The 23,922-nt window shown below is 44.4% G+C and overlaps 1 protein-coding gene across 6 annotated transcripts in view; it reads left to right on the top strand.

The window, feature by feature from the left end:
• The window catches only part of LOC110504401 (mitogen-activated protein kinase kinase kinase kinase 4), a 132,099-nt gene that overhangs the window by 86,312 nt on the left and 21,865 nt on the right, over positions 1–23,922 (top strand). For 2 of the 6 annotated variants that reach the window (XM_036970522.1, XM_036970523.1), the window contains exons 20-28: positions 599–693; positions 2,683–2,795; positions 2,927–3,014; positions 6,006–6,200; positions 6,491–6,605; positions 15,329–15,496; positions 18,399–18,542; positions 19,197–19,331; positions 22,126–22,226. In XM_036970522.1, coding sequence (XP_036826417.1) covers positions 599–693; positions 2,683–2,795; positions 2,927–3,014; positions 6,006–6,200; positions 6,491–6,605; positions 15,329–15,496; positions 18,399–18,542; positions 19,197–19,331; positions 22,126–22,226 — 1,154 coding nt within the window. Of the gene's footprint in view, positions 1–598; positions 694–2,682; positions 2,796–2,926; positions 3,015–6,005; positions 6,201–6,490; positions 6,606–15,328; positions 15,497–18,398; positions 18,543–19,196; positions 19,332–22,125; positions 22,227–23,922 lie in introns of those variants that run through there. The other 4 variants (XM_036970524.1, XM_036970526.1, XR_005041264.1 and 1 more) reach the window with 4 other exon arrangements.

The following is a 23,922-nucleotide window of genomic DNA, read 5'->3' on the forward strand; positions in this document are numbered from 1 at the left end:
TGAGCAACAGGCCCTGTCGTAGATTGGGTGTGTGGAAAACCAGTACAATTAATGGGTAGACTCTCAAAAGAACTGCCTTTTGGATAAGAAGGAAAAAAGGAAAGAAAGACTGGGTAATGTGTTCAAAGTTCCCCTTTTTCACAATTACTTGTCTGAGGAATTTTAAGAAAGCAGTTCACGAATATGGTAAATAAATGTGCTAACATGTCGTGGTTAAATTCCAAAGGAATCTTATACTGTACATGAAGATGGAGCATTAGCTCAAATAGACATAATAATGATAATGAATTTGACATTTATAGTCTTTTACAAGTTCATTACATTGTCGCTTTCAGGAAGTAATCCAGTGGGAAAACAAGGAAGCCCTCACAATATATCCTGATGCCTTAGTCCATATCTGGACTTGCTCATCATATTAACGCAGCATACTGAGGTCTTGGGGCAACTGACAACTTTAATCCATAACATAGTTTGAGGAAAGCTCCCATAATGAGCCACCAAAGCTAACTACAGTATCTGTATGGCTCTGGTAATGTTTAGCAAGAGTGTACAACATAGTGAGATGGGAGATTTGAAACACGTCTTTTTACTCTATCAGGTTACTTCAAGCTGGAGAGCCCTCTGCTGCAGAGCCGTCTTCAGCAGTACAAGAAGTCCAAAGAGAATTCTCCTGGAGCCCTTCTTCAGCAACATGTAAGTATCTGTCTTCTGTCACCATCCTAGCATCTAGAACACTATTCCACATCTATTATACGTCAGATTTAAAATGTAGTTTTCAGCCATGATTATCATAATTGTTGTCGTGGGACATGTTGTTATTTTCTTTATTGGCTCCCGTTGCCCTGTGGTTCTGGAAAATACCGACATCTGTAACACTTTACATCTTGGTCACCGAGCTTGAAGGCCATCATGTTGGTCTCATCTCTACGTTTGTCAGATGTCGGTTACTGTTGTTTGTTACTGTCTGGTTTGAAAAACAAAACTATAAGGAACAGATGAATCCGATTAGCTCTGGATGTGAATGAGGAGAATCCGTATGACCATCTCTCACATCTGTGTTTGCTTTCATGAAAACTAAGAATGCTGTAATTCCTCCTCTGACTCAACTTTACGTCTAAATAGTGTATTATTCTTGCTTATCCGTTCTAAACTAAATATTACATGTTATGACTAGGCCTAATGATTTGAGATTAGAGGTACAGCATGCCATTTAAGATTCCGGTCATTCCGACGGGAAGCAGAGGAGTCCTGTCCTGTCTCTGATTCCCTCCAAAGGACACACGGTGTCATTGTATTTTATTCAATAACATATACCTGCTTGTCATCTTCATGTGGACTGACAATTATTCCTGTATTGGATTAGCATTAGCAGTCCTGTATTATTTCATAATCGTGTCTGCCTGCCTGTCTGTCTGCCTGTCTGTCTCAGGAACTCTAATGTCTGGTGTTCTATCTCTGATGTCTGGTGTTCTATCTCTGATGTCTGGTGTTCTATCTCTGATGTCTGATGTTCTATCTCTGATGTCTGATGTTCTATCCATGATGTCTGGTGTTCTATCTCTGATGTCTGGTGTTCTCTATATGATGTCTGGTGTTCTCTATATGATGTCTGGTGTCCTATCTCTGATGTCTGGTGTTCCTACTCTGATGTCTGGTGTTCTATCTCTGATGTCTGGTGTTCTATCTCTGATGTCTGGTGTTCTATCTCTGATGTCTGGCGTTCTCTATATGATGTCTGATGTTCTATCCATGATGTCTGGTGTTCTCTATATGATGTCTGATGTTCTATCTCTGATGTCTGGTGTTCTATCTCTGATGTCTGGTGTTCTATCTCTGATGTCTGGTGTTCTATCTCTCATGTCTGGTGTTCTCTATATGATGTCTGATGTTCTATCCATGATGTCTGGTGTTCTCTATATGATGTCTGGTGTTCTCTATATGATGTCTAGTGTTCCTACTCTGATGTCTGGTGTTCTCTATATGATGTCTGGTGTTCCTACTCTGATGTCTGGTGTTCTATCTCTGATGTCTGGTGTTCTATCTCTGATGTCTGATGTTCTATCCATGATGTCTGGTGTTCTCTATTTGATGTCTGGTGTTCTATCCCTGATGTCTGGTGTTCTCTATATGATGTCTAGTGTTCCTACTCTGATGTCTGGTGTTCTCTATATGATGTCTGGTGTTCCTACTCTGATGTCTGGTGTTCTATCTCTGATGTCTGGTGTTCTATTTCTGATGTCTGATGTTCTATCCATGATGTCTGGTGTTCTCTATATGATGTCTGGTGTTCTATCCCTGATGTCTGATTTTCTATCCATGATGTCTGGTGTTCTCTATATGATGTCTGGTGTTCTCTATATGATGTCTAGTGTTCCTACTCTGATGTCTGGTGTTCTCTATATGATGTCTGGTGTTCCTACTCTGATGTCTGTTGTTCTATCTCTGATGTCTGATGTTCTATCCATGATGTCTGGTGTTCTATCTCTGATGTCTGGTGTTCTCTATATGATGTATGGTGTTCTATCCCTGATGTCTGGTGTTCTATCCCTGATGTCTGGTGTTCTATCCCTGATGTCTGGTGTTCTATCCCTGATGTCTGGTGTTCTATCCCTGATGTCTGGTGTTCTATCCCTGATGTCTGGTGTTCTATCTCTGATGTGATTCTCTGTGTTTCTCTCTCAGGGTTTCGGCCACTTCTCTGGGCTTACGTCTAATCTCAGTCCGTTTGTCAAGGCAACAGAGTACTCCTCTTCTAGCGATGAAGTTGGGAGTAGTGATGATGATGAGAAAACCCGGTGGGTTCACCTTGATTGATTTATTGATTCATTGATTTTATTTGATACTTTAAAAAAAACATATAGAGCAAAAAACAAGAGCATTATCCATTAAAACACTGCTCTCTGACTGCTGTTGTCTGTTTCTCCAGGTCTCCGTTGAATGGGAAAGGAATGTTCTTCCGTGGAGCCCCTGATGGGATTGTCCTGCAGCCCCACCATAATCTTAACCAGACCCCGGTATACATACACCTCATCCATACACTACGACCTCTTTGGGAGATTTTGGAGTGAAAAAAGTACTCACTTATTAACTTTGAGAGCTAAGCTAGCTGCTTTCCATCCCAACACAGCCAGCTGCTTACTTTACCAACACAGCCAGCTGCTTTTCTTACCAACACAGCTCGCTTGTCACTGATATTAATTCTGTACTTGATGAAAACTCAGACCAAATCTTCCTCAAACTCTCAACATTGAACATAAATATTTTCAATGCTTTTAATGGATATATAGTTAGAAAACAGATGAATAATTTCAGTCAAGTCAGGTTCATACTACAGTGTCATCTTCATTATATCAGAGTAATAGGCTGCTTAAAGTGAAAATCCACTCAAAACTATATGTTGGTATTTTTTTCATTAGTCCATTTGGGATGCACCCAGAGCCACTTGAGCTCAGGGTTGTCACCAGTCCCACATGTGTCATTTTCATGACAAACACTAAAGGGCACTTTGTGCATACTAACTAACACATGGAGCAGATGCTACTAACTAATAACCAATTTGATCACCCTGTTGCAGGACAACTTTTGTATTTGAGATTTTAAAAGGCTTCTGAAGTTTGTACAGTTGTGGCCAAAAGTTTTGAGAATGACACAAATATTAATTTTCACAAGTCTGCTGCCTCAGTTTGTATGATGGCAATTTGCATATACTCCAGAATGTTATGAATAGCGATCAGATGAATTGCAATTCATTGCAAAGTCCCTCTTTGCCATGCAAATGAACTGAATCCCCCAAAAACATTTCCACTGCATTTCAGCCCTGCCACAAAAGGACCAGCTGACATCATGTCAGTGATTCTCTCGTTAACACAGGTGTGAGTGTTGACGAGGACAAGGCTGGAGATTTCTTTGTCATGCTGATTGAGTTCGAATAACAGATTGGAAGCTTCAAAATAAGGGTGGTGCTTGGAATCATTGTTCTTCCTCTGTCAACCACGGTTACCTGCAAGGAAACACGTGCCGTCATCATTGCTTTGCAGAAAAAGGGCTTCACAGGCAAGGATATTGCTGCCAGTAAGATTGCACCTAAATCAACCATTTATCGGATCATCAAGAACTTCAAGGAGAGCGGTTCAGTTGTTGTGAAGAAGGCTTTCAGGGCCCCAAGAAAGTCCAGCAAGCGCCAGGACCGTCTCCTAAAGTTGATTCAGCTGTGGGATCGGGGCACCACCAGTACAGAGCTTGCTCAGGAATAGCAGCAGGCAGGTGTGAGTGCATCTGCACACACAGTGAGGCAAAGACTTTTGGAGGACGGCCTGGTGTCAAGAAGGTCAGCAAAGAAGCCACTTCTCTCCAGGAAAAACATCAGGGACAAACTAATATTCTGCAATATTCTGCAAAAGGACTCAAAAGGTAAAGTCATTTTCTCTCTGATGAATCCCCTTCCCGATTGTTTGGGGCATCCGGAAAAAAGCTTGTCCGTAGAAGACAAGGTGAGCGAAACCATCAGTCCTGTGTCCTGCCAACAGTAAAGCATCCTGAGACCATTCATGTGTGGGGTTGCTTCTCAGCCAAGGGAGTGGGCTCACTCACAATTTTGCTTAAGAACACAACCATGAATAAAGAATGGTACCAACACATCCTCCGAGAGCAACTTCTCCCAACCATCCAGGAACAGTTTGGTGACGAACAATGCCTTTTCCAGCATGATGAAGCACCTTGCCATAAGGCAAAGGTGATAAATAAGTGGCTCGGGGAACAAAACATCGATATTTTGGGTCCATGGCCAGGAAACTCCCCAGACCTTTATCCCAGTGAGAACTTGTGGTCAATCCTCAAGAGGCGGGTGGACAAACAACAACCCTCAAATTCTTACAAATTCCAAGCATTGATTATGCAAGAATGGGCTGCCATCAGTCAGGATGTAGACCAGAAGTTAATTGACAGCATGCCATGGCAGTTTTCAGAGGTCTTGAATAAAAAGGGTCAACACCGCAAATATTGACTCTTTGCATCAACTTCATATAATTGTCAATAAAAGCCTTTGACACTTATGAAATGCTTGTAATTATACTTTAGTATTCCATTGTAACATCTGACAAAAAATATCTAAAGACACTGAAGCAGCAGACTTTGGAAATTAATATTTGTGTCATTCTCAAAACTTTTGGCCACGACTGTAATTTCCACTTTGAAATTTCAGACTTGACTTTCCATTATGAAAAGCCCCTACAAAAATGTCTATGAATGTTCACATGTTCACATGATTATTTTACTGCTTTAGTAAACTGGCTCAAATTAATATCCTCCATCTGTACATGGAGCAGAGCAGAGCCCAGTGATGATGCTGCTCTCCCACAGCCCCCTCAGAGCCTCCGCCACCTCCATTGATGCTGCTCTCCCACAGCCCCCTCAGAGCCTCCGCCACCTCCATTGATGCTGCTCTCCCACAGCCCCATCAGAGCCTCCTCCACCTCCATTGATGCTGCTCTCCCACAGCCCCCTCAGAGCCTCCGCCATCTCCATTGATGGTGCTCTCCCACAGCCCCCTCAGAGCCTCCTCCACCTCCATTGATGATACTGCTCTCCCACAGCCCCCTCAGAGCCTCCTCCACCTCCATTGATGATACTGCTCTCCCACAGCCCCCTCAGAGCCTCCTCCACCTCCATTGATGATACTGCTCTCCCACAGCCCCCTCAGAGCCTCCTCCACCTCCAGTAATGAATGAAATGCAACTTGGTATGGTGTAAGCAGGGCTTGATATGCTTGTTTACCTCTCCCACTTCACTTCAAACAACGCCTTGATTGTCATTAGACACTTAGTGTCATGGAAACCCAAACAGTGCCTACCTGCCATATGACACTCTTTTTGTAGATGCTGCTGTTGTTCCTCCACACAGTGCTACCGTGACACTGTGAATACAGAGTTACATGACTCACGTCAGACAGGCAGGCAAGCATTAGTAACGAGGCATTATACGACTGTTTGCTGTGTCTCTTCTCTTAGCAGAGCAGTGTGGCATCAGGCCTTAAGAGTGGCCAGCCACTACACAGGCTCATTGCTATAGGATCAGAATGCAATGAGAATTACCTTCTCCCTGATCTCCTGCAGAAGAGCCTGGCCCATGAGCCCATGGCGCAGCACGGCCCACATGACGTCATCTACCCCCAGTCTCCGAACAGACGAGGACCACATTCTGACGTGAGTTCACATGTAGCTATAAACTCTCTGTAGGCTGAATGTCTATTAGTAGGCTATAACTTCTCCAGAAGGTCATGGAATGTTTAAGAGTAATAGTTTATAGATTGAAGTGGTTTGGAGCAATGGGTTTTTATTTGATGTCAATGTATCTTTCTCCACTAAGGGGAGATGACCTAGCTATTGTAGATGTGAAATTCCATCAAGATTGATGTGAAGTCTACTGGAAATCTGACATTCGTTTTTTTATGTTGTTTTATTGATATGAATTCTGATTTTGGATGCATTTGCAGAAACCTGTAAACTGTCCTCCAGGGAAAAGCATCTCGTCCTCCTCCTTCACTCCCTTCATAGACCCCAGGCTGCTGCAGATCTCTCCCCCTCAGAGCCCAGTGGGCCACAGTCCCAGTGAGTGCCAACAAACAAACAAACACACGCACGCACGCACGCACGCACGCACACACACACACACACACACACACCACTCTACACAAGAAATGCCCCTCAGACATTCTAGTAAATCACTGCTAGGGTGGTCTCTAAACCTAGGTCTCTGTTACAAATGTGCCCTGTATATATACAACATATATATACACATATACACACAGTGCATTCGGAAAGTATTCAGACCCCTTGACTTTTTCCAAATGTTGATACATTACAGCCTTATTAAAAAATGTATTAAATCGTTTTTTTCCCTCATCAATCTACCTACACACAATATCACATAATGACAAAGGAAAAACAGGTTTATAGATGTTTTTCCAAATGTATTAAATATTCAAAACTGACATTTACAAAAAAAATATAAACGCAACATGTAAATTGTTGGTCCCATGTTTCATGAGATGAAATAAAAGTTCCCAGAAATGTTCCATATGCACAAAAAGCTTATTTCTCTCCAATTCAGTGAACAAGTTTGTTTACATTCCTGATAGGGAGCATTTCTCCTTTGTCACGAGAATCCATCCACCTGGCATATTAAAAAGCATGGTAATTACACAGGTGCACCTTGTGTTGGGGACAATAAAAGGCCACTATAAAATGTGCAGCTTTGTCACACAACACAATGCCACAGATGTCTCAATTTTTTAGGGAGTGTGCAATTGGCATGCGGACTGCAGGAATGTCCACCAGAGCTGTTGTCAGAGAATTGAATGTTAATCTCTCTACCATAAGCCGCCTCCAACATTGTTTTAGAGAATTTGGCAGTCTGTCCAACCCGCCTTACAACCGCAGACCACGTGTAACCATGCCAGCCCAGGACCTCTACATCTAGCTTTTTCACCTGTGGGATGTCTGAGACCAGCAAACTGGACAGCTAATGAAACTGAGGAGTTTTTATGTCTGTAATAAAGCCCTTCTGTGGTTGGCTGGGCCTGGCTCCCAAGTGGGTGGGCCTATGCCCTCCCACCCATGACAGCGACCCTGCTCAGTCATGTGAAATCCATAGATTAGGGCCCAATTAATTTATTGATTGATTTCCTTATATGAACTGTAACTCAGTAAAATCTTAGAAAATTGTTGCATGTTGCGTATATATTTTTGTTCAGTATATATAAACATTGAAATACAAAAACACATGGGAAGCACAAATAAAACATCACAAATCCCCCAGAAAAACAGTTACATTCCTCCACAAATAAGTCCCCAATCAATACTTTAAATCACCTGACAGGCCTGGGGGATGTCTTGTTAGACTTCAGTGCAGCTTTTGACATTATCAATCATAGTCTGCTGCTGGAAAAACGTATGTGTTATGGCTTTACACCCCCTGCTATAATGTGGATAAAGAGTTACTTGTCTAACAGAACACAGAGGGTGTTCTTTAATGGAAGCCTCTCAAATATAATCCAGTTAGAATCAGGAATTCCCCAGGGTAGCTGTTTAGGCTGTTTAGGTAGCTGACTTTGAGTAAAGCCAGAGTGTCTATGTATGTGGATGACTTAATACGATACACGTCAGCTACTACAGTGACTGAAATGACTGCAACACTCAACAAAGAGCTGCTGTTTGTTTCAGAGTGGGTGGCAAGGAATAAGTTAGCCCTAAATATTTCTAAAACTAAAAGCATTGTATTTGGAACAAAACACTCACTAAACCCTAAAAGTCAACTAAATCTTGTAATAAATAATGTGGAAATTAAGCGAGTTGAGATGACTAAACTGCTTGGAGTAACCCTAGATTGTATACTGTCATGGTCAAAACATATTGATGCAGTAATAGCTAAGATCGGGAGAAGTCTGTCTATAATACAGTGATGCTCAGTCTTCTTAACAACACTATCAACAAGGCAGGTCCTACAAGCCCTAGTTTTGTTGCTCCTTGACTACTGTTCAGTTGTGTGGTCAGGTGCCACAAAAAAAGCAATTGGCTCAGAACAGGGCAGCACGGCTAGCCTTGGATGTACACAGAGAGGTAATACTAATAATGTGCATGTCAATCTCTCCTGGCTGAAAGTGGAGGAGAGATTGACTTCATCACTACTTTTATTTATGAGAGGTATTGTATTGACATGTTGAATGCACAGAACTGTCTGTCTAAATTACTGGCACACAGCTCAGACACCCCACAAGACATGCCACAAGAGGTCTCTTCACAGTCCAGAACAGACTATGGGAGGGGGCCTCACTGCGGTGGCGGTCAGCGCTCTTTTTCTGCCGTTCACTGGCCTGCCTGAGAGAATCCTGGACTGCCCGCCAGGTCTCTCTAGAGCGCTGTACCCACTCCTCCACCGCAGGAGCTTCGGTCTGACTCTGATGCCACGGAGCCAGGACCGGCTGGTAGCCCAGTACACATTCGAATGGCGACATGTTCGTGGATGAGTGACAAAGTGAGTTCTGGGCCAACTCTGCCCACGGGATGTACCTCGCCCATTCTCCTGGCCGGTCCTGGCAATTCGACCTCAGAAACCTACCCACTTCCTGGTTTACTCTCTCCACCTGCCCATTACTTTCGGGGTGATAACCAGAGGTAAGGCTGACCGAGACCCCCAGACGCTCCATAAACGCCCTCCAAACCCGTGAACTGGGGACCTCGATCAGATACGATGTCCTCTGGAACCCCGTAGTGCCGGAAGACGTGGGTAAATAGAGCCTCAGCAGTCTGTAGGGCCGTAGGGAGACCAGGCAATGGGAGGCGACGGCAGGACTTAGAGAACCGATCCACAACGACCTGAACGGTAGTGTTCCCCTGAGATGGGGGAAGATCAGTAAGAAAATCTACCGAGAGATGAGACCATGGCCGTTGTGGAACCGGGAGGGGCTGTAACTTCCCTCTAGGCAGATGCCTAGGAGCCTTACTCTGAGCGCATACCGAACAGGAAGAGACATAGAGCTTCACGTCCTTAGCTAAGGTGGGCCACCAGTATTTCCCCCTAAGACCCCGCACTGTCCTATCAATCCCCGGATGACCCGAAGAAGGTAGTGTGTGAGCCCATCGAATCAATTTATCACAGACACCAAGCGGCAAGTACCTAAGACCTACTCAACGCCCGCTCGATGTCCGCGTCCACCTCCCATACCACCGGGGCCACCAGCCGAGAGGATGGAAGGATGGGAGTGGGATCGATGGACCGGTCCTCGGTGTCATAGAGACGGGACAGCGCGTCAGCCTTAGTGTTAAGGGAACCTATCTATAAGAGATCGTAAATCTAAAGCGTGTAAAGAACATGGCCCACCTAGCCTGACGCGGATTCAGTCTCCTCACTGCTCGAATATACTCCAGATTGCGGTGGTCAGTCCAGATGAGGAAAGGGTGTTTAGCCCCCTCTAGCCAGTGTCTCCACACCTTCAGGGCTTTTACCATAGCTAGTAACTCCCGGTCCCCCACATTATAGTTCCGCTCCGCCGGACCCAGCTTCTTGGAAAAGAAAGCGCAGGGACGGAGCTTCGGTGGCGTGCCCGAGCGCTGTGACAGCACGGCTCCAACCCCAGCCTCGGACGCATCCACCTCCACTATGAATGCTAATGAAGGGTCCGGAAGCGCCAACACGGGAGCTTCAGTAAACAGCGCCTTCAACTGGTTGAAGTCTCCATCGGCCTCGGCCGACCACCTTAGACGCACCGGCCCCCCCTTCAGCAGTGAGGTAATGGGCGCCGCCACTTGGCCAAAACCCCGGATAAACCTCCGGTAGTAACCCTAAAAACCGCTGCACCTCCTTTACCATGGTCGGAGTCGGCCAATTACGCACGCCATTAACGCGGTCACACTCCATCACCACCCCCAAGGTGGAAATGCGATAACCCAGGAAGGAAACGGCTTATTTGGAGAACACACATTTCTCAGCCTTGACGTATAGGTCATGCTCCAGCAGTCGCCCAAGGACCTTGCGCACCAGGGAGATATGCGCGACGCTTGTGGCAGAATAAATCAATATAGACTACCACATCCTGCCCGTGCAAGTCCCTGAGAATCTCATCTACAAAGGATTGGAAGACGGCTGGAGCATTCTTCAACCCATACGGCATGACGAGGTACTCATAGTGGCCTGATGTGGTACTAAACGCTGTTTTCCACTCGTCTCCTCCCCGAATACGCACCAGATTATACGCGCTCCCGAGGTCCAGTTTTGTGAAGAAACACGCTCCGTGGAATGATTCCACCGCCGTTGCGATGAGAGGTAGCGAATAACTAAATCCCACTGTGATCGAATTGAGACCTTGATAATCAATGCACGGACGCAGTCCTCCCTCCTTTTTCCTCACAAAAAATAAACTTGAGGAGACGGGTGACATGGAGGGCCGAATGTACCCCTGTCTGAGAGCTTCCGTGACATATGTCTCCATAGCCAACGTCTCCTCCTGTGACAATGGGTACACGTGACTCCGGGGAAGTGCAGCGTTCTCCTGGAGGTTTATCACGCAATCCCACCGTCGATGGGGTGGTAATTTGGTCGCCTTTTTCTTACTAAAAGCGATAGCCAAATCGGCACATTCTGGGGGAATGCGCACGGTGGAAACCTGGTCTGGACTCTCCACCGTCGTGGCACCAATGGAAACTCCTATACACCTACCTGAACACTCGTCTGACCACCCCTGAAGAGCCCCCTGTCTCCAGGCAATGAGGGGATTGTGAATAGCCAGCCAGGGAACCCCCAACACCACTGGAAACCCAGGCGAATCAATAAGGTAGAAACTAATCTGCTCCCTATGATCCCCCTGCGTTACCATGTCCAGCGGAATCGTGGCCTCCCTGACCAGCCCTGACCCTAACGGTTGGCTATCTAAGGAGTGCACGGGGAAAGGTGGGTCTATCTGCACCAACGGAATACCCAACTTACGGGCGAGTCCACGATCCATAAAACTCCCAGCTGCGCCTGAATCGACTAGCGCCTTATGCTGGAGAGAGGGGAAAATGCAGAGGAAAAAATAAACAAAAACATGTGACCAACGGGGAGCTCTGGGTGAGTTTTGTGTCTACTCACCTGGGGTGGCCGAGAAGTGTTCCACCTGCCAGCTCGACTCCCAGAGGGACTCCTCCAGCACCGGTCCGAAGTGTGTCCTCTCCGGCCACAGTAGGCGCAGGAGGAGCCTCCTCCTCCGGTCCCCCTAGATGCAACTCCATCGGAGTTGGAGCGGGGCTGGAAGGTGGAATTGACAGGACCCCTTCTGAACGCCCGCGGGCAGCTAGCAGGTTGTCCAGTCGAATCGACATGTCTATAAGAATATTGAGGGAGAGTGTGGTGTCCCGACAAGCTAGCTCCCAGCGGACGTCCTCCCGGAGGCTGCATCGGTAATGGTCCATCAGGGCCCTGTCATTCCAACCCGCACCAGCAGCCAGGGTCCGGAACTCCAACGCAAAGTCCTGCCCACTCCTCATCTCCTGTCTGAGGTGGAACAGTTGCTCACCCGCCGCTTTGTCCTCTGGTGGGTGGTCGAACACAGCTCGAAAACGGGGTAGTGGTCCCGAGCCGAGTCTGGGCTGTTCCAAACAGCGTTGGCCCAGTCCAGGGCCCTACCCGACAAACAGGAGACGAGGATGCTCACACTCTCCTCACCCGAGGGAGTCGGACGCACGGTAGCCAGGTAGAGCTCAAGCTGGAGCAAAAATCCCTGGCACCCAGCCACCAATCATACTCCCTCGAGGGGGAGATACGCAATGTGCTGGACCCACAGACGACGACGTAGGGGAGTGGGTGGCGTCGTCTGTGGGGGAGCTGGGGTAGACGTCGGTAGACCACTCCTCTCCCATCGCTCCATCCTCTCCATCATCTGGTCCATCGATGAACCATTGTGTAATTGCGTTAGGTTTGTTAAAATAGAGCGGTTAAGCGGTTAAGCAGACCCCTGTGGATTTCTTGTTGTCTATTGCTAGCAAAGCATCCAGGACTTATTTTTCAGTAAATATCCTAAAATAAAAACTTTGACTATAATTTCTTTGATCATTCAGCAAGTTTCCCCGATCAGCATCCAGCTCAATGCCATTGTGAATAGGCTTAGAAGTTATTTCAAAGAGATAAATACAATGGTGATTAAATGCATCAATGATGGCTTTTTTTCGTAACAAGGCCAGTGAATTAATTTGTTGTGGCAGAGAGGATGATTTGGTCTATAAAAAAAGACTATCTTAACTTTTGGAACTCCCTCTCCCGTGTCCGGGAGAATTGTCATCAACTGACACTAATTAGCATAACGCAACGGACGAAAAATATTACTAGAAAATATTCATATTCATGAAATCACAAGTGAAACATATTGAAACACAGCTTAGCCTTTTGTTATTAATCACCCTGTCATCTCACATTTTGAAATGATGCTTTACAGCCAAAGCAAGACAAGCATTTGTGTAAGTTTATCGATAGCCTAGCATAGCATTATGCCTAGCTAGCAGCAGGCAGCTTGGTCACGAAAATCAGAAAAGCAATCAAATTAAATTGTTTACCTTTGATGAGCTTTGGATGTTTTCACTCACGAGACTCCCAGTTAGACAGCAAATGTTCATTTTGTCCCATAAAGATTATTTTTTATAGCCGAAACACCTCCGTTTGTACTTCACGTTTGGTTGAGAAATCCACCGGAAACTGCGGTCACGACAACGCCGAAAAATATTCCAAATTAGATCCATAATATCGACAGAAACATGGCAAACGTTTTTTATAATCAATCCTCAAGGTGTTTTTCAAATATCTATTCGATAATATATCAACCGGGACAGGTGGCTTCTTAGTAGGAAAGAGAGAAACAATGGCCGCATTTGTCTTTTATGCACAAAACACTCTGAGAGCCTCCAGCTGACCACTGACGCAATGTTGTCGTTCAGGCTCATTTTTCAAAATAAAAGCCTGAAACTATGTATTGTGACACTAGACACATTAGGGAAGCCATAGAAAACTGGAATCTGGTTGATATCTCATTCACTGCTCAATAGGGACGCATAGGAATGCAGAGCTTTCTAAATAAGAGTCCCTTCCTGATTGGATTATTCTCAGGCTTTCAAATCAAATCAAATCAAATTGTATTTGTCACATACACATGGTTAGATGTTAATGCGAGTGTAGCGAAATGCTTGTGCTTCTAGTTCCGACAATGCAGTAATAACCAACGAGTAATCTAGCTAACAATTCCAAAACTACTACCTTATACACACAAGTGTAAAGGGATAAAGAATATGTACATAAAGATATATGAATGAGTGATGGTACAGAGCGGCATAGGCAAGATGCAGTAGATGGTATCGAGTACAGTATATACATATGAGATGAGTATGTAAACAAAGTGGCATAGTTTAAAGTGGCTAGTGATACATGTATTACATAAAGATGCAGTAGATGATATAGAGTACAGTATATACGTATACATATAAGATAAATAATGTAGGGTATGTAAACATTATATTAAGTAGCATTGTTTAAAGTGGCTAGTGATATATTTTACATCAATGCCCATCAATTCCAATTATTAAAGTGGCTGGAGTTGAGTCAGTGTGTTGGCAGCAGCCACTCAATGTTAGTGGTGGCTGTTTAACAGTCTGATGGCCTTGAGATAGAAGCTGTTTTTCAGTCTCTCGGTCCCAGCTTTGATGCACCTGTACTGACCTCGCCTTCTGGATGATAGCGGGGTGAACAGGCAGTGGCTCGGGTGGTTGTTGTCCTTGATGATCTTTATGGCCTTCCTGTGACATCAGGTGGTGTAGGTGTCCTGGAGGGCAGGTAGTTTGCCCCCGGTGATGCGTTGTGCAGACCTCACTACCCTCTGGAGAGCCTTACGGTTGTGGGCGGAGCAGTTGCCGTACCAGGTGGTGATACAGCCCGACAGGATGCTCTCGATTGTGCATCTGTAGAAGTTTGTGAGTGCTTTTGGTGACAAGCCAAATTTCTTCAGCCTCCTGAGGTTGAAGAGGCGCTGTTGGGCTTTCTTCACGATGCTGTCTGTGTGGGTGGACCAATTCAGTTTGGCTGTGATGTGTACGCCGAGGAACTTAAAACTTACTACGCGCTCCACTACTGTTCCATCGATGTGGCTAGGGGGGTGTTCCCTCTGCTGTTTCCTGAAGTCCACAATCATCTCCTTAGTTTTGTTGACGTTGAGTGTGAGGTTATTTTCTTGACACCACACCCCGAGGGCCCTCACCTCCTCCCTGTAGGCCGTCTCGTCGTTGTTGGTAATCAAGCCTACCACTGTTGTGTCGTCCGCAAACTTGATGATTGAGTTGGAGGCGTGCATGGCCACGCAGTCGTGGGTGAACAGGGAGTACAGGAGAGGGCTCAGAACGCACCCTTGTGGGGCCCCAGTGTTGAGGATCAGCGGGGTGGAGATGTTGTTATATCAGTTCTGTTATACTCACAGACAATATTTTTACAGTTTTGGAAACTTTAGAGTGTTTTCTATCCTAAGCTGTCAATTATATGCATATTCTAGCATCTTGTCCTGACAAAATAGCCCGTTTACTTTGGGAATGTTATTTTTCAAAAAATGAAAATAGTGCCCCCTAGTTTCAAGAGGTTTTTAACATACATTTCCTTCAATATATGTTTATATGTTAGCATACTGTAAAATAAGAAGGAAGGTATTCTGTCATATATGGTTTTCTCCTGTACATATTTAATATCAAATCAGATACCAGATGTAGCTATTACAGGCCATGGTTTTAAATGACAATATTGGTTCTTATTGCATGTTTTTCCCCTCCAGCCAGTGGCAGGCCACCTGCTAATCAGGACCCAATCAGGAGAGAGGGCCACAGAAAGGGCTCCGTGGTCAATGTGAACCCCACCAACATCAGACCCCAGAGTGATACCCCCGAGATCCGCAAGTACAAGAAGAAGTTCAACACCGAGATCCTCTGTGCTGGCCTGTGGGGTAAGCAGCAGTTTAACACCCAGTCGACCCCTAGCCCCTATCCCCTAGAAACACACCTTTATAATAGCATTTTTTTTAATGTATTTGTATTTTTATTACTAACAGCCTCACCACCACCCCTCTTCGGAGGACAAATATCTTTTTGTTTTTTTACAGCTTTTCGTTTTACATACAGTGGGGAGAACAAGTATTTGATACACTGCCGATTTTGCAGGTTTTCCTACTTACAAAGCATGTCTGTAATTTTTATCATAGGTACACTTCAACTGTGAGAGACGGAATCTAAAACAAAAATCCAAAAAATCACATTGTATGATTTTTAAGTAATTAATTTGCATTTTATTGCATGACATAAGTATTTGATCACCTACCAACCAGTAAGAATTCCAGCTTTCACAGACTTGTTAGTTTTTCTTTAAGAAGCCCTCCTGTTCTCCACTCATTACCTGTATTAACTGCACCTGTTTGAACTCATTACCTGTATAAAAGACACCTGTCCACACACTCAATCAAACAGACTCCAACCTCTCCACAATGGCCAAGACCAGAGAGCTGTGTAAGGACATCAGGGATAAAATTTTAGACAAGGCTGGGATGGGCTACAGGACAATAGGCAAGCAGCTTGGTGAGTAGGCAACAACTGTTGGCGCAATTATTAGAAAATGGAAGAAGTTCCAGATGAAGGTCAATCACCCTCGGTCTGGGGCTCCATGCAAGATCTCACCTTGTGGGGCATCAATGATCATGAGGAATGTGAGGGATCAGCCCAGAACTACACGGCAGGACCTGGTCAATGACCTGAAGAGAGCTGGGACCACAGTCTCAAAGAAAACCATTAGTAACACACTACGCCGTCATGGATTAAAATCCTGCAGCGCACGCAAGGTCCCCCTGCTCAAGCCAGCGCATGTCCAGGCCCATCTGAAGTTTGCCAATGACCATCTGGATGATCCAGAGGAGGAATGGGAGAAGGTCATGTGGTCTGATGAGACAGAAATAGAGCCCTTTTGGTCTAAACTTCACTCGCCGTGTTTGGAGGAAGAAGAAGGATGAGTACAACCCCAATAACACCATCCCAACCGTGAAGCATGGAGGTGGAAACATAATTCTTTGGGGATGCTTTTCTGCAAAGGGGACAGGATGCCTGCACCGTATTGAGGGGAGGATGGGTGGGGCCATGTATCACGAGATCTTGGCCAACAACCTCCTTCCCTCAGTAAGAGCATTGAAGATGAGTCGTGGCTGGGTCTTTCATCATGACAACGACCCGAAACACACAGCCAGGGCAACTAAGGACTGGCTCCTTAAGAAGCATCTCAAGGTCCTGGAGAAGCCTAGCAAACAAAGGTTTCTGTACCAAATATTACGTTCTGCTATTCTGATGTATCAAATACTTATGTCATGCAATAAAATTCAAATTAATTTCTTTAAAATCATACAATGTGATTTTCTGGGTTTTTGTTTTAGATTCCGTCTCTCACAGTTGAAGTGTACCTATGATAAAATTACAGACCTCTGCATGCTTTGTAAGTAGGAAAACCTGCAAAATTGGCAGTGTTTCAAATATTTGTTCTCCCCACTGTATATACTATCGTTCACAAGTTTGGCGGTCGCTTAGAAATGTCCTTGTTTTTGAAAGAAAAGCACGTTTTTTTGTCCATTAAAATAACATCAAATTGATCAGAAGTACGGTGTGAACATTGTTAATGTTGTAAAGGACTATTGTAGCAGGAAGCGGCTGATTTTTAATGGAATATCTACATAGGCATACAGAGGCCCATTGTCAGCAACCATCACTCTGTGTTCCAATGGTACGTTGTGTTAGCTAATCCAAGTTAAAAGGCTAATTGATCATTAGAAAACCCTTTTGCAATTATGTTAGCACAACTGAAAACTGTTGTTCTGATTAAAGAAGCAATAAAACTGTCTTTCTTTAGATTAGTTGAGTATCTGGAGCATCAGCATTTGTGGGTTCGATTACAGGCTCAAAATGGCCAGAAACAAAGGACTTTCTTTTGTTGATGAAGAAAGGCTATTCCATATGAGAAATTGCTAAGAAACTGAAGATCTCATACAACGCTGTGTACTACTCTCTTCACAGAACAGTGCAAACTGTCTCTTACCAGAATAAAAAGAGGAGTGGGAGGTCCCGCTGCACAACTGAGCAAGAGGACAAATACATTAGAGTGTCTAGTTTGAGAAACAGACACCTCACAAGTCCTCAACTGGCAGCTTCATTAAATAGTACCAGCAAAACACCAGTCTCAACGTCAACAGTGAAGAGGCGACTCCGGTATGCTGGCCTTCTAGGCAGAGTTCCTCTGTCCAGTGTCTGTGTTCTTTTGCCCATCTTAATCTTTTATTTTATTGGCCAGTCTGAGATATGGCTTTTTCTTTGCAACTCTACTTAGAAGGCCAGCATCCCGGAGTTGGCCTCTTCGCTGTTGACGTTGAGACTGGTGTTTTCCTTACTTACGAGCCGCTAACCAACAATGCAGTTTCAAAGAAATATGGATAAGAATAAGAAATAAAAGTAACAAGTAATAAAAGAGCAGCAGTAAAATAACAATAGCGAGATTAACACCCAATCTGCTAGACACTTATTGTCAGGATTGGATAGGTATTGCCGTAATATGATAATAGCTCTACCTTACAGTGAGTGAGTGTATGAGTGTATGAGCAATAGAGGTATATTTGAGAATGGTCATCTTTTGTGTATAGTACAGTATGCCTGTGTCTCAAATTGTACTATATCCTATATAGTACACTTCTTATGATCAGGTCCCATAGGACTCTGGTCAAAAGTAGTGCACTATACAGGGAATAGGGTGCCATTTGGGACAGGTACTATGCTGGCTGAGGCTTGTGATGTTGAGACTAACACAGTGGTGTGTTGGTCCAGGTGTGAACCTGCTGGTGGGGACAGAGAATGGTCTGTGGCTGCTGGACAGGAGCGGTCAGGGGAAGGTCTACTCTCTGATCAGCAGGAGACGCTTCCAACAGATGGACGTTCTGGAGGGCCTCAACGTGCTCATCACCATCTCAGGTAGTTAGCGTAGTGCTACCATACACAAGAATATACAGTACCGTATATACGCTCTCACGCACACAGAGATAGACACACACAGATTATTTATTTATTTTTATTTAACCTTTATTTAACTAGGCAAGTCAGCTAAGAACAAATTCTTATTTACAATGGCGACCTTCCCCGGCCAAACCCTAACGACGCTGGGCCAATTGTGCGCTGCCCTAAGGGACTCCCAATCATGGCTGGTTGTTATACAGCCTGGAATCAAACCAGGGTCTGTAGTGACGCCTATAGCACTGAGATGCAGTGCCTTATACCACAGTGCCACTCGTATAGGCACACTCACCAAATAGGAAAGTTGTCCAACTAAAATGTGTCTTCCGCATTATCCCAACCCCTCTGAATCAGAGGTGCAGGGGGCTGCCTTAATCGACACCCACGGCACCGGGGAACAGTGGGTTAACTGCCTTGCTCAGGGGCAGAATGACAGATTTTGACCTTGTAAGCTCAGTGATTTGATCCAGCAACCTTCCGGTTACTGGCCTAACGCTCTAACCACTAGGCTACCAGCCACCCTGTAGGTATAGTCTTGTCTTATAATTTTTTTTGCACTTACTTTTGCAGCCAACTTTGTCGCCCTCTAAACTCCATCACTATCCCGTTTGTCAGGTAAAAAGAACAAGCTGAGGTTGTACTACCTGTCTTGGCTGCGGAACAAGATCCTTCGGAATGACCCAGAGGTGGAGAAGAGGCAGGGCTGGACCTCTGTAGGGGACCTGGAAGGATGTGTGCACTACAAAGTCGGTGAGTATACACTACCTGGCCTTAGATCATGATAGCATCACTACTGATTTGTTGGATCAATCTTACATTTTATTGCATGGCAGGCTTATACAGATGTTAGATCTTAATTTTATTTTTTAAATTTCTTTATTTAACCAGGTAGGACAGTTGAGAACAAGTTATCATATACAATTGCGACCTGGCCAAGATAGAGCAAATTGAGCCAGTTTACTACAGCAGGAAAATAATCACCTGCAACAGGGTGATCAAATTAAGATCCTACATCTCGAAACCTTGGGACTATAAGGTTTTATCTGAAATCTCTGTCAAAAATGAGTTACTCACATACAGTGCATTTGGAAAGTATTCAGACCCTTTGACTTTTTCAAAGTTTTCTTACGTTACAGTCTTATTCTAAATTTTATTAAATTGTATTTTTTCTTCATCAATCTATGCGCAATACCCCATAATAAAAAAACTAAGCCAGATTTTGGGGTATTTTTGCATTGTATTAAAACAAAATAACTGAAATGTCACATTTACATACTGTAAGTATTCAGACCCTTTACTCAGTACTTTGTTGAAGCACCTTTGGCAGTGATTACAGCCTCAAGTCTTCTTGGGTATGACGCTGCAAGTTTGACACACTTGTATTTGAGGAGTTTCTCCCATTCTTCTCTGCAGATCCTCTCAAGCTCTGTCTGGTTGGATGGGGAGTGTTGCTGCATAGCTTATTTAAGGTACCTCCAGAGAGGTTTGATTGGATTCAAGTTCAGGCTCTGGCTGGGCCACTCAAGGACATTCAGAGACTTGTCCCGAAGCCACTCCTGCACGTTGTCTTGTCTTGGCAGGTCGTTGTCCTGTTGGAAGGTGAACCTTCCAGTCTGAGGTCCTGAGCACTCTGGATCAGGTTTTCATCAAGGATCTTTCTGTACTTTGCTCCGTTCATATTTCCCTTGATCCTCACTAGTCTCCCAGTCCCTGACACTGAAAAACATCCCCACAGCATGATGCTGCCACAACCATGCTTCACCGTAGTGATGGTGGCAGGTTTCCTCAAGATGTGACGCTTGGCATTCAGGCCAAAGAGTTCAAGCTTGGTTTCATCAGACCAGAGAATCTTGTTTCTCATGGTCTGAGAGTCCTTTAGGTGCTGGTTGTCCTTCTGGAAAGGTCCCCGATCTCCACAGTGGAACTCTGGAGCTCTGTCAAAGTGACCATCAGGTTCTAGGTCACCTACCTGACCAATGCCCATCTCCCTCTATTGTTCAGTTTGGCCAGGTGGCCAGCTCTAGGAAGAGTCTTGGTGGTTCCAAACTTCTTCCATTTAAGAATGATGGAGGCCACTGTGTTCTTGGGGTACTTTAATACTGCAGAAAAGTTTTGGTACCCTTCCCCAGATCTGTGCCTCTACACAATTATGTCTCAGAGCTCTATGGAGAATTCCTTCGACCTCATGGCTTGGTTTTTGCTCTGATATGCACTGTCAACTGTGGGACCTCATATAGACAGGCGTGTGCCTTTCCAAATCATGTCCAATCAATTGAATTTACCACAGGTGGACTCCAATCAAGTTGTAGAAACATCTCAAGGATGATCAATGTAAACTAGATGCACCTGAGCTTAAAGTCTCATAGCAAAGGGTCTGAATAATTATGTAAATTAGGTATTTCCAATTTTTTTATATACATTTGCGAACATTTCTAAAAACCTATTTTCGCTTTGTCGTTATGGGGTATTGTGAGTAAATTGATTAGGAAAATGTTTTATTCAATCCATTTTAGAATAAGGCTGTAACATAACAAAATGTAGAAAAAGGGAAAGGGTCTGAATACTTTCCGAATGCACTGTATAATAGATATTTAGATGGTTCTTCATATGTCTGTGAAGTTCGATTTTTGAGATTGACATATAAGGTTCTATCTGCGATTGCACCCCCCTAAAAAAACAGATTTACAAATGTCTCAGGATTTTGATACTCTGCACTTCAGGTACCTTTAAGGGAGGAACTTAATGGCTTATGAAAGAAGAATTCACTACAAAATAGTTATGTGATCTGTGATGTGAAATCTTTGATGCTCAGTATCTCAGAACTATGCTTTGCACAGATAGAACTTTGTGTTGTGATATACAGAAAGCAATGGGTATAAGACAAGAAAAAACTATTTCAAAATGTATCTATTCTCTCAGTGTCTGACTCCATTAGAGCACCAGAGGTGTGTGTGTGTGTGTGTGTGTGTGTGTGTGTGTGTGTGTGTGTGTGTGTGTGTGTGTGTGTGTGTGTGTGTGTGTGTGTGTGTGAGAGAGAGAGAGAGAGAGAGAGAGAGAGAGAGAGAGAGAGAGAGAATGGGTGCATGTGAACTGGTTGTGAGTGAATGACTGTCAGTGTGCAGTGTTGAGCTCAGCAATGTGAGCCTCTCTTTCCTGTGACTCTTCCTGCTGTTAGTTACAGCGTTGACAGAGTGAGGACATCTCAGGGACTCCAACCCAGGAAGGATATGATGTCATAGTGAGGCACACACTGTCCTTCCCAGCACTCCCCTCAGTATTGTTTCTCATAGTCGGAGGCATGCTGCTATTGCAGTCGGGTTGCATCCCAAAAGTAGTGCACTATATAGGGAATAAGGTGCCATTTGGGATGCAACCAAAAACCTCTTTGTTGAGATTGTCTAATGATCATTAGTTCAAGAACGCTGGCATGTTAGTGTTACAGACTGATGTAGTGTAATAAGCCTTTATCTTGTTCTGTATCCAGTATGAGAGAAATCCCTAACCCTCATTGAAAATCCCTGCTCTTTGTTACATGCAATTTCAGTTCGATATGAGAAGATTAAGTTCCTGGTGATTGCCTTGAAGAATGCTGTGGAGGTGTACGCATGGGCTCCCAAACCTTACCATAAGTTTATGGCTTTCAAGGTCAGCTTGACAACACGTCCTAGTTCTGAACCCTCCTCAGTGGCTCACTCTAGTTCTAACACATCTCTCTGTGATGAACATGTTTGAACTCTTTCTACTCACTGCACAGAATATCATTAAAGATATGAAACAGACTAACCCCAGCAGTCACTATGAGTTGGCGCCTACTGTCATCACTATTCACTACTAATATCAGGACCCGTGTATGTCCTGGCCCTGTCTTGACCAGGAACAACTCTGGCTCCTGGTTATGGACTATACTCCTGGCCCTGTGTCTTGACCAGGAACAACTCTGGCCCCTGGTTATACTCCTGGCCTTACATACAGTATGACTTAATGTACAGTGGCAAGAAAAAGTATGTGAACATTTTGGAAATACCTGGATTTCTGCATTGATTGGTCATGAAATTTGATCTGATCTTCACCTAGGTCACAGCAATAGACAAACACAGTCTGCTTAAACTAATAACACACAAACAATTATATGTGTTCATGTCTTTATCGAACACACCATGTAAACATTAACAGTGCAGAGTGTGAAAAGTATGTTAACTCTTGGATTTAATAATTGGTTGACCCTCCTTTGGCAGCATTAACCTCAACCAAACGTTTTCTGTAGTTGCGTATCAGACCTGCACAACGGTCAGGAGGAATTTTGGACAATTCCTCTTTACAAAACTGTTTCATTTCAGCAATATTCTTGGGATGACTGGTGTGAACTGCTCTTTTGAGGTCATGTCACAGCATCTCAATCGGGTTAAGGTCAGGACTCTGACTGGCCCACTCCAGAAGGAGTATTTTCTTCTGTTGAAGCCATTCTGTTGTTGATTTACTTCTGTGTTTTGGGTCGTTGTCCTGTTGCAGCACCCAACTTCTGTTGAGCTTCAATTAGCGGACAGATAGCCTAACATTCTCCTGTAAAATGTCTTGATAAACTTAGGAATTCATTTTCCCGTCGATGATAGCAAGCTGTCCAGGCCCTGAGGCAGCAAAGCAGCCCCAAACAGTTGGGATGAGGTTTTGATGTTGGTATGCTGTGCCTTTCTTTCTCCACTCAGGTTTGTGTGTTCCTTCCAAAAAACTCAACTGTAGTTTAATCTGTCCACAGAATATTTTGCCAGTAGCGCTGTGGAACATCCAGGTGCACTTTTGCAAACTTCAGACGTGCAGCAATGTTTTTTGGGGGCAGCAGTGGCTTCTTCCGTGGCGTCCTCCCATGAACACCATTCTTGTTTAGTGTTTTACGTATCGTAGACTCATCAACAGAGATGTTAGCATGTTCCAGAGATTTCTGTAAGTCTATCTGACACTCTAGGATTCTTCTTAACCTCATTGGGCATTCTGCACTGTGCTCTTGCAGTCATCTTTGCAGGATGGCCATTCCTTGGCAGAGTAGCAACAGTGCTGTCACGTTCGTCATAACGATGAGACCAAGGCGCAGAATGAGATGAATACATTCTACTTTTAATTAAAATGAAGAACACTTAAAGAAACTAACAAAATAACACGAACGTGACGCTATAAACACGAGTGCTGACATGCAACTACACATAGACAATAACCCACAAAACCAAAATGGAAAATGGCAACCTAAATAGGATCCCCAATCAGAGACAACGATAAACAGCTGCCTCTGATTGGGAACCAATTCAGGCCACCATAGACCTACATGTACCTAGACAAACGAAAACCCGAT

This window comes from Oncorhynchus mykiss, chromosome 31 (assembly GCF_013265735.2).
Source record: "Oncorhynchus mykiss isolate Arlee chromosome 31, USDA_OmykA_1.1, whole genome shotgun sequence".
Classification (NCBI taxonomy): domain Eukaryota; kingdom Metazoa; phylum Chordata; class Actinopteri; order Salmoniformes; family Salmonidae; genus Oncorhynchus; species Oncorhynchus mykiss.